Genomic DNA, 10,532 nt, shown 5'->3' with positions numbered 1-10,532 from the left:
TGGTGGCACATATGATCTCTCTCAAGGGTGTTTTAAACCACTGGAACCAGCTGTTAACTTAGGGACTTCACACACTGGCAAGCAGAGTGGAGAAAGAATGTCTTTCTGATATCCCTGAATTTTTGCTGTTCAACTAAAAATAGCCATGTCTGTATAAACAAGTGTAACTAATAAAGTATTTCTGAAGCAACTCCCAATGTAGGCCTGTTTACCAATAGACCAATCACTCTTCCACACTCTCTCTTCCATTTTAAGACTTACCTGTGAGGTTGGAGACATGGCATTTAGAAAGCAAAAGCCCCAATCTACCCCTTTTTGCTTGACTGTACCAGAGGAAGTCCTTAAGGAGGCTATATAGAAAAAGTCTATCCCTTTCAGTTAATTTGGAGGGAAGAAAGGAGTCAAATATTTATTGAGATGGGTAGGTTCTGTTCTTGCTGCTTAAGCCCCTTAATTTAGGAACAGACAACAATAGAGAGGGGTCAAATGATGAGCATTCTAAAAGGATCAAAGAGTCTGAGGATTTTAGACCAGAGAGTTTAGAGTATCTCCCTGGCTATACTAGGAGGAACCATTACTAGGGAAAGTGAGCTATTATTCTTTCTTCTATAGGAAGGCAGTGGCAGTGGGTCGATGGTGGTGACAATAGGCAATTAGAGATCTTCTTATTACCCATTGCCTGAATGGGATGTACCAAGGTACCCAGAGATTTTCATTTCTCCCAGTTGAGGAGATTTAGAGATGCTTATCACACAGTAAAACAGCAAAATCTTGCATTTAGAATAAAAAAGCTTCTGTAGACTCAGATTTTGAGATATATAAAATGTCCAGGATCACAGGATACAGTGGTGGGTACTAGCTGGAACTTTCTTCCCAGAGGGTAGATTGAATGGACACTCTACAGCCCCAAAATATATTTAACACTGCACAGTTCAGAGGCATCTTCATCATCTGTAACAATAAGATCATGTAATTCTTTCCCAGACACTAACTTGGAAAGAAACAAGGCAGAAAGAAAAAAATTGAGAGTTTGAGAATTTTCTTAAAAGAGCTTAGTTCCTATGACATAGATTAGATTAATTATAGGAAAATAGAGTAGCCACATCTGTATGTGAAAAGTATTTTTTTTTTGTCATCTCAGTGTATTTGAGGGGTTTCCCCAAGATTTTTGAAAATCTGCAGAGCAAATTTTTGTATCATTCAGTGATATATAATCTTCCAGGCTAAAATTAAAAATCCTATTTTGGGGCCATGACCCAAGGAGAGAGGATTTGCAGATGCAGACAGAGGATGGTCAGTGTAAGGTAGAAAAGAGGCATTAATAAAAGTTCTGCAAAGTTTTGAAAAATAGAGTCAACTTTTCAGAAAGGGAAGCCCAGTGATATCAGCAAGACTGGGACATATTTGGAGAAGTACTTTTAGAAAAAGAGATTGGATTTCAATAACTAATCAGAGAAAGAATATCCAGCTACCATTTAATTAATTAAGTCCTCATAGGGATATCCAAGGAGTCAGCAAGTATATTCATTGTCAGTCTTCTGTTGTTGTGTAGTCGCTAAGTCATGTCTGACTCTTTGTGATACCATGGACTGAGCACACCAGGTTCTTCTGTCCTCCATTATCTTCTGGAGTTTGCTCAGATTCATATCCATTGACTCAGTGATGCTATCTAACCATCTCATCCTCTGTTGCCTCCTTCTCCTTTTGCCTTCAATCTTTCCCAGCATCAGAGTCTTTTCCAATGAGTCAGTCCTTCACATCAAGTGATCAAAGTCTCATGAGGCCTAGCTAAATGAATACCTGTCCACCTTTTGAGTCAAACAGCTGAGGCTGAAGAATATTTACTTCCCAGGAGGACCATGGTTGGAGACTAAGTCTTAGCACCTGTGCTCTTCAATAGAAGGTCCATGGCATGCAGGACACCCAGAAGTTCCTATATTTAAAAAAGGGGACAAACTGTAGAGCACTGCTGGACCTAGGGATGGCAGGGGACAGGGTGTATAGATCCCTGCGGAGATGACTTTGAGCCTGGGGACAAAGGTCTGGGGTCTAAGACTACAGTGGTGAATGTCAGCACAAAGGCTGGATAGGGAAATAGCACCTCAGATTAGAGAGCAGTTCCAATCAGCTGCTTTTCAGCAGGGTTCAAGTAGAATCCATAGGAATTTAAATGAATCTGAGGCTCCAGTTTCCCCCACTGCCACAAAATCATGTCAACTGTATCTTTTCCCCGTACATCTGGTTATGTTAGAGAAATATAGGCTGGGAGAGAGGAAATCTGAGAGACTGAGCATGTGATCTAAAGAGACTGAGCATGTTCTTAAAATGATTGTGAATTATTGTACTGGACTCAGTTTGTTGGGTTATTCTAAATTGGACTTCCTAGGCGGTGCTAGTGGTAAAGAACCCACCTGCCATTGCAGGAGATGTTAAGAGACGCATGTTCTATTCTTGCATCAGGAAGATCCTCTGGAGTAGGAAATGACAACCCACTCCAGTATTATTGCCTGGAGAATTCCATGGACAGAAGAACTGGGCAGGCTATAGTCTATGGGGTCACAAAGAATCGGACATGACTGAGTGACTAACACTTTCACTTTTCACTTTCAAAATGTATACACTTTCCACTTCTCACATGCAGTTGATTTGTAAGGAAGATCAGATGGGTAATGGGATTTAAAAATTTTTTTCTTTGAGCATCTGGGGGTAATAGAATGAATAATTTTGTAATCCTGCTATTTCACAGATTAAGTTAATAAGGAAATAGTGTCCAAAAAGCCAATTAACAAGAAAACTCTTTTATTGATAGAAAAACAGAACAAAATTTCCATGAATTCTGGTATCTGTTTTATTCTGTCTGTTGGATATACTCAAGTTCCAAAATCAGGTTTGTTTTTTTTTTTCTGTTGCTGGTCTTGTTGTCGTCATTATTGTTGTTGTTAACCTCTCAATAGAAAAAAAAAATCCAGTGAAATCACATGCCCCTCCCTCACACAGATAGGACCATCTTAATAAGACATGTCCCTAATTAAAGCTAATTAAATTCTATCCTAAGCTAAGCATTCCTACATGGCACCAATTGTATTATTAGGTTGGTGACATTAATAAGTATTGATTTCAAGCCATTGAAACTGTTTCTCAAAAATTATCAAATAAATAAAAAGCAAATCAGAATAAGATTTACGTTCAATTCAATGATTAAGTATCCTTCAGTAGATAGGTCAATTTATCCTAATGTAAACTAAAACATCTATGAGCCACAAACACTAGTTCCAAAAAAGAATAGCCCAGATGAGCGGCTTTTCAGATTTAGACTCAAAGTCCAGATTCACATGGGAATGGACCTGAGGAGCCTGACCAGATTAAGCTTCTGGTTCTAATTTAACCTACAACTTCCACATAATATCAGCTAGCAATTGCTCAACTGTCACCCACAGAAAAGCATTTAAAGCATGCCTGCACAATGGAAAATGGAATTTTAACCATTATCTAATTAATTAAATTGATATAGATAGAAACAGTGGAAAAAGTCAGATGCCAAAGTTTTTTAAAGCTACTTTATCCATATTTTCCAAATACTACTTATCAAACTAAACAGATAATGGTCATATTTTCACTTTACCTTTAGCTATGCAGATATAAATTGTATCTCCACACCACATATAGGCTGAAAATTAAAAATTGAGCCACAATCCAGGTTTGTGGTCTAGATGGCCCTAAATCTCTTCTAGGTATTTTTGTTTTCCATCTAGATATTCAGACCACATAGATATGGTCATAAATTCAGTATCATTGCTACATTTGAGTCACTAACAAGGAAAGGAAGCTTATCTAATTACCAATTCCCCCGAGTCAAACAGAACTCTCCCCTTTCATTAAATAAAGGGAAAGTCATTCAGATTTAACTCCAGAGAAATAAGTGCATGCATATACCCAACTTCTCAGTATCCTCTCTGGATAAGAGGATGGAACAACTATTTGGTTTCCATCTCATTCTTGTAATGACAGAAAAGAGAATACAAAAAGTCCATTGTAAATTTGTACAAAATGTATGCATATATAAATACATATCTATGGGTGTATATAAATTCTAAAGAAGATTATATCCATCTACATCTTTAAGATTCAGAGTCCTATACAGTTGACATAATGGTATTCTCTCTCCAATTTTCTTATCTTTAAAAACAATAAGAATCAAGCATGCCACCTTATGAATACTGAATAGCAAGTGCATAAGTTGAGCTGTAGCTATAGGGATTTGAAGCAATTAGTTTGACGGGACATCAGTGAATAAAATCCTTAAAATAAATTTGTCTATTTCCAGATTTCCTTTTGTTTCATATAAAATGAAATCCAAAATGCCCTGTTGGTAGCATCCCGAACTCCTGAGACTGTCAACTGAGCTCTATAAGAAGCAATGCTTTAAACAGGGTCTGTGCAAATTGCTTGGATATGTGCTTATTGCAATAATTTGGTGTGGGAACTGGCATTACTAAAATTTCATGTGATTCTCTATCTCATAAAAAAAACCTCAAGTGACACCACCAGAAGTTTATGGAGTTCTGAGAATATTAACTCAGCATGAAATTTGACTCACAAACCACATCATCTTTACAGAGAGCACTATTAAAAATATTAAACCATAGTCAATTAATGGAGAAAGGTGTACATATTAAAAGGTGCACAATTATAGCATATTATGGATGTGTGGCTATGTTTAGAGGTATCGAGATCTTTGTAAGACAATATATATAATGTTTTTATTTCTCCTGTTCCCTCTACTCCTTTGGGGAAATATTATACAAGACAATTTCATAATTACCCCCTGGAGTGTACAGGTTGCTTCTTGAAACCGGATTATTATTGCATGCCTTGAATGCACTATGATTCATAAGGCAAAAATGTATGAGTAGCTTCAGCACCAAGGAAATGGAATCATCATCCAGCACTGCTCACAACAGAACATCTTATTGCTTTAATAAAATGGGAAATTATTCACTGTAAAAAGTGCACCAAATGAGGGGGAGAAAGTAATATCCATGCACTTAGTGGAGCTCACTGGAAATGAGGATGCTCCCTTCTGAATCCCTAATTCTATTCAAATTTCAAGCCCCAAAGTCATTCTGTAATAGGGTATTAAATAGCTATAGCTAGATGAGGGTGAGCTACAAAAATTAATGGACTTTCTTCTTCACAGTGCCTTAGTCATTCTAATGTACAATGTAGAGCTCTGATATACTAAAGGATTCCCAAGTGGACTGAGGGAGTTAATGCTGTCTTTTATCTATTACTAGGAAGTGACTAAGGCACTGGAGAGAATCTGGTTCATTGTTTAATATATTGTATCCAAAGATTACACCTAGTCTTCCTAGTATTACAACACTACATGCTTAAATGATGATCCTCTGTGCTTCAGGAAAGGTCTTGAGTGGTATCTAATCGGTGATTAAAATTTAGCTTATTACATCAATTTAGAAAAGATGTAAATTGAGTTTGGGCAATTTAATAGATGGCCTAAAATCTCAGAGGTAATGTTTCCTCTAATAGCACATACACCTGGAACCAAGACAGAGATTCTAGAACTACTTGTTACTTGGGAGAGGGATGCACTTAGGGGCACTGTTGCCTTACATCCTGCAGGTTAGTAAGGTCCCTTTTAGTTGAGCTTTTTGTAGAACATTCTCATTCATACATTTTCCATATTTGTTCCCAAGAAAGGATGCCTCTGCATACAGATAAGTTATAATATGCTTCTGGACCCTTCTATCATCAGCCCAAGGGAAACAAATTGGTAAATAACCATAGGTGGATTCCACTTGTAACACAGATGGCCTTGTCTGGCATTAGGAGAGAGAACAAAAATATTGAATTTTGTCTCTCACTTTCCTTTTTCTTAGTCTTTTTTCATACATTCAATGAAGTTAGGTAAGCCAGACTGAGAAAGGGAAAGAGAGACACTCTTTAACTGCACCCCAGATACAGGAACAGATTTCTAACTAACAAGTTGCAGACATTTTTATTCTACAAGCAGTTACTGGATTAACTTCTTTTAAAATTTGCATGTCCTGTCATCCAAATTGCCCAACATCCCCACCAGTCTCACCCCCAACACATACAATATAAGCAAGCACACACACACACCACTGCCTCCAGGTGGTAACTGCATGCAGGGAGGACTACAGCCACTGTTTAAATATTAACCATGTTTTAATAGATGGCATTCCTGCACATCCATTATTTGTTTGTTTTCTGTTGTGGTTGTCTCTGTCATTTGCAAAAGAAATAAGAAAACAGAAGTATCATCTTTTTATAACAGTCTACTACAGAGTAAGGTACAAAAGAACACTTCTGGAAACAGCAGAAGCCAGGCCTGACCACTGAAATCCTCATCCAGTGGTAACCATTATATCAACAGCTAAAGAAGAACACGAATATACAGTTTGAAGAACATAGTACAGAATTATAGTTTGCTTTTGTATTTGGTACCAATATAATAAATATATAACAAAGGCGCACGTGTTCTAAAAATTAAACAGAAACATTCTGGTTGGTTAAACACTGCACTTTCAGTACTGCACATTGCCTAATTTATTTTTTACAAAAAAAAAAGGTAATGTATGCAATGTTTAATAAGAAGAAAACCAATAGTACATATAAACCCGACTGTAGAAAAAGAGGAAAGAAACCAACAAAAAGCTAACATATTCACTTCCCAAAATAGCCCCTTTTGCACCTGCACAACCAAAGAATGTAACCAGTTCTGAGACAATTTCAGCACCAGATCTAGCTGGACAGCTCCCGGATCCTCCTTGAATCCTGAAATGCCACAAGTCAAAGGTGTACAGGTGGGGGTGGGGCAAGGATAAAGGACTAGATTCTGTCATTTAAACTCATTTAAAAGATTTTCAATAAACTTATGCTCGACCAGCAAGGGGCATTTCTAAAAGTAAATTAAAATGCCTGGTCCTAGAAAAGAGAAACTGAAGGTAAGAAGAGAGCTGACTGGAGAGCGGTACCTGTCATAAACGTTTTTCAGGACAAGTCTCTGTGGCCTCTTGTAGTCCTGGTGCTTAAGTTTACGTTTTCTTTATAGTGTACTATTGCCTGAGCCCAGCTGAAGATAGGAATGGGGAAAGGAGGGAAGCTGAAGGAAAAGTGAAAGCTTTGGGGGTTAAGGAGAAGAAAGGTAATGAACCTTAACTTGACAGCTATGTACAACACACCAGGCCCCTCCACTCCCTTTGCTCCAGGGGTCAATGCCTTTTACATATTTGGTAGCTTGTGCGGTTTCTCCTCCGTATTGTGGGGGGCGCAGAGTGCAAAGGGAAGACGCGTCTTTCATTGACAATGAGAAATTATGTGATTTGTCATGCGCTTGGATCATGTAATTAATATTAGAATAATTACTATAAATATTAATAATAAAGTATTATCAGCGTTATTTCTTCTTCCGAGACTTCCCTCGCCCAATATTTACAAATACCGCACAGTGCCTCGGCGGAGGAGAAACAGAGGAGGGGGAGGACAGATAAGGAAAAAGGGAAGAGGAAAGGGAGGCCACAGGAAAGTGGAAGAGAAAGACCGGAAGGGAGGGGAAAAAAAAAAAAAAAAGCAAGGACGGCAAAAATGCTGGAAAGGAGGAAGGGAAGAGGAGAGGGGCTAGACAATCAGGATAGTACCACCGCTTGCAAAAGGCCCTCGCCAACTGGGTCCAAACAGGAGGAGGCTGTGTGTGCTCCTTGCGGACTGGGGGCCGGCGGTGGAGGCGGAGCACAGGGAGCCTGGCATGGGAGGCCAGGAGGAGAAGACGAAGAAGAAGCGCTGGATGGGGCGCAGAAGGCAGAGTCCCGGGCCTGCCTCTCCAGCCGGGCTTCTTTTCCTTGGGTGGAAGCCTGGCCTCCCTCGTGTTGGGGCAGCCCCCTCCCACCGCGGTTGCCGCCGCAGTGATCCCGCTCGTATTCCTCCTGAGCCCTCTGCATCTTCCTCTTCTTCATCCTACGCTTGTGGATATGGAAAGTGGAGAGGGACAGCACGATGAGGCAGAAGATGAGGGTGACCAGGACAATCAGCACCAGCGTGGAGGAGAAGGACTGGAAAAGCTGCTGTCCCACCTGCGTGATGCAGGTGCCACTGCTACCGCCTCCTGCGCCTTGGCCACGGGCGCTCGCGTTGCCGCTGCCGCTGGCGTTGGGGGAAGCGAAGGTCCGGTTGAGGAGACACGGCGGCAGAGCCAGCCTCAGCTCCTTGGGCGCCCTGGCACTCATCGGCGCTGGGCTGGGAGGGGCTGGGCCCTCAGGACTTCCTCTTTTGAGCACACGGTTCTCACCAGCCAAGAAAAGGACGGAGCCCGCAGCACCCAAAACTACTCCCTGGTGTGGGAGGGGATGCGCACGCGAGCGAAGGACTAAGGGAGCAACTGTGGGCAAGCAAACCGGCCAGGGAGCGAGCGGTGCCCAGGAGATCCTCTCCGGCCCCGCCTCGAACGCGTGTCCGCGCGCCCTTTTCCTTTGCCAAAGCACCAGGCTGCAAAGAGAACAGGCTTGGTTAGGATCCCGGCCGCTGCCTAGGGAGCAGAGAACCGGAATGATCAGCGCCACTGCAAAGCGGCCCTCTGAGCGCACTGCTTCAGCTGGGCGCTGCCAGTCTTCACAGCCCACAGACCCCAGTCCGCCCGCCCGCCCCTGGCCGCGCACCAAAGCCTTCAGTTCTGCTCTCTCGCCACTTTGCGGAGAAGAGGGTCTGCGCCGACACCGCAGAGATGCCGATTACTCAGCAGATAAAGCAGCCTCCCTGCGCCCTCCACAACTTTCTAATTGCAACAGACACGCAGCCACTTCGGAACGCGGTCCTCTCTTCTCAGAGCGCCGGTTCGCCTCTTTTCTGCGCCCTCTCAATGGATGTCTTCTCCTGAATCTTACCCTTCCTAGCACCCACCCTGGGCCGCCGAGCCGGCTCCGGGAACGCAATCCTCCCTTGGGTCCCCCGCCCTCCAGACCCTCCCTGAACGATGTCAGATCCCTTAGGTATCATTCCCATGGGGGTAACTCTGGAGCTACATCCACTCCATCCCTGTCCGCGGCCACGGCTGACACGCAGGACTGCGCTCCACCCTTGCTCCAGCTTTCTTCCTCGGTACCTCCCCACCCCCCAATCAAAAAAAAAAAAAAAAAGCACTGGCTGAAGCACCTTTCCTAGCTAAAGCACATCCCTACAAACGCCCCCTTTTCCCCATCTCTCTGTGTCTCCACCCCCACTTGACAGTATCCTGCTTCTAATGGTACTGGAAATGAAAGGGGGAGGGTTCCCGCCTGCAAAGTTTGGGGAACGGACCTTCTCTCGGGTCTTTCCAGACTCAGCCTGAGGGCCCTGAGGCTCTTCCCGGGGACCAGAGCCAGGAAGACCCTTAGCGCACAGCAGAGCCCCCTTTCCGCTCTCGAGAGGCCGCTGCAAACTGTTGCACTGCGGAGCAGCGAGGCGGCGCGCAAGCCCGGGCCGGGGCAGGGGCGGGGGCCGAAGCCACGGCCAGAGGTGCCTGCGCAGGCCGCCAGGGCTGTCCTACCCACTCGCGCCAGGCCACCCGGCCGCCCCGAGTTTCAGTCGCCCCGCGTCCCTTACCTGGGGCCGCCAGCTGGCTGCAAGGAGGGAGCCCCGCCGCGCGGCTGCAGTATCGGCTGCAGAAGGCGCGGAGTGAAGGGGCCAGAAACCGAGCCGCGCTGCCGCCGCCGCTGCCGCTTTGGGGAGCTCAGCTCGCAGCCTATTGCCAGAGAGGCCGGTGACGTCAGGCAGCCACCGCCAGGGCTCCAAGCCACCCCTCAGGCCCCCACCTCACCCTCATACCCCAACACCTCGTCCTGGCAAAGCCAGGCTCTGCCACACAGGTTCTCAGTTCCCTGCTGTTTCCCTGCCCAGGCGCTGGGCAGTAATCCCCAGCTCCACCCTGTAAGCAACCCACCTTCCGCAGCGCTCTGCTTGGGAAGGGTTGAAGCTTCGTTCTCTGGCTGCCCGATTCTTCACCCTCACCTCTTGCCCACGTGGTCCCAAGCACACATTTTTACACTCTAGAGATCCCTCTCCCCTCAGGGCACACAATAGATTTCCTCTCTCTGCTGACGAGGATCGTCCCTTTCTCCAATCCTGTCTGTGCTGGCCTGGCTCTGAACAGAAACTGCGTCCGTGAGAGGGACATTTCTGAACACAGATGTGGCAGAACCTGAAATACAAACGTGAACATTTATTTAATATCAAACAATGCAAATGAACCATTTTCCTCTCCTATAAGGTCAGAATCTCCCACTTATCTTTCCCTCTACCCAACTCGGGATCCTCCTCTCTTCCCTCACGCACTCAACTCCAGGCCCAAAATAACACTCAGTGTATTAAATACTCCTTGTATGCTGACAATCTAGACGCTCATGAGCACACACAGCACGCAAAAAGCTTATAAGGCAGGGAGATGAAAATCATTCAGAAAAGTGCAGAAATGAAACCCTATGAAAATTCCAAGCATTGTGCTTCTTACAGAGTACCCCATT

The 10,532-nt window shown here is 44.1% G+C and overlaps 1 protein-coding gene across 1 annotated transcript; it reads right to left on the bottom strand.

Moving 5' to 3' along the window:
* Positions 1–7,667: 7,667 nt before the first annotated feature.
* C15H11orf87 (chromosome 15 C11orf87 homolog) lies at positions 7,668–8,264 on the bottom strand. The gene has a single exon (XM_055547396.1). The coding sequence runs from the start codon at positions 8,262–8,264 to the stop codon at positions 7,668–7,670; it is 597 nt and encodes a 198-aa protein (XP_055403371.1).
* Between the last annotated feature and the right edge of the window lie 2,268 nt (positions 8,265–10,532).

Source organism: Bubalus kerabau, chromosome 15, assembly GCF_029407905.1.
Source record: "Bubalus kerabau isolate K-KA32 ecotype Philippines breed swamp buffalo chromosome 15, PCC_UOA_SB_1v2, whole genome shotgun sequence".
In the NCBI taxonomy this organism is placed as follows: Eukaryota; Metazoa; Chordata; class Mammalia; order Artiodactyla; family Bovidae; genus Bubalus; species Bubalus kerabau.
The sequence above is the reverse complement of the archived record's forward strand: the minus strand, read 5'-3'. Positions and strand labels throughout refer to the sequence as shown.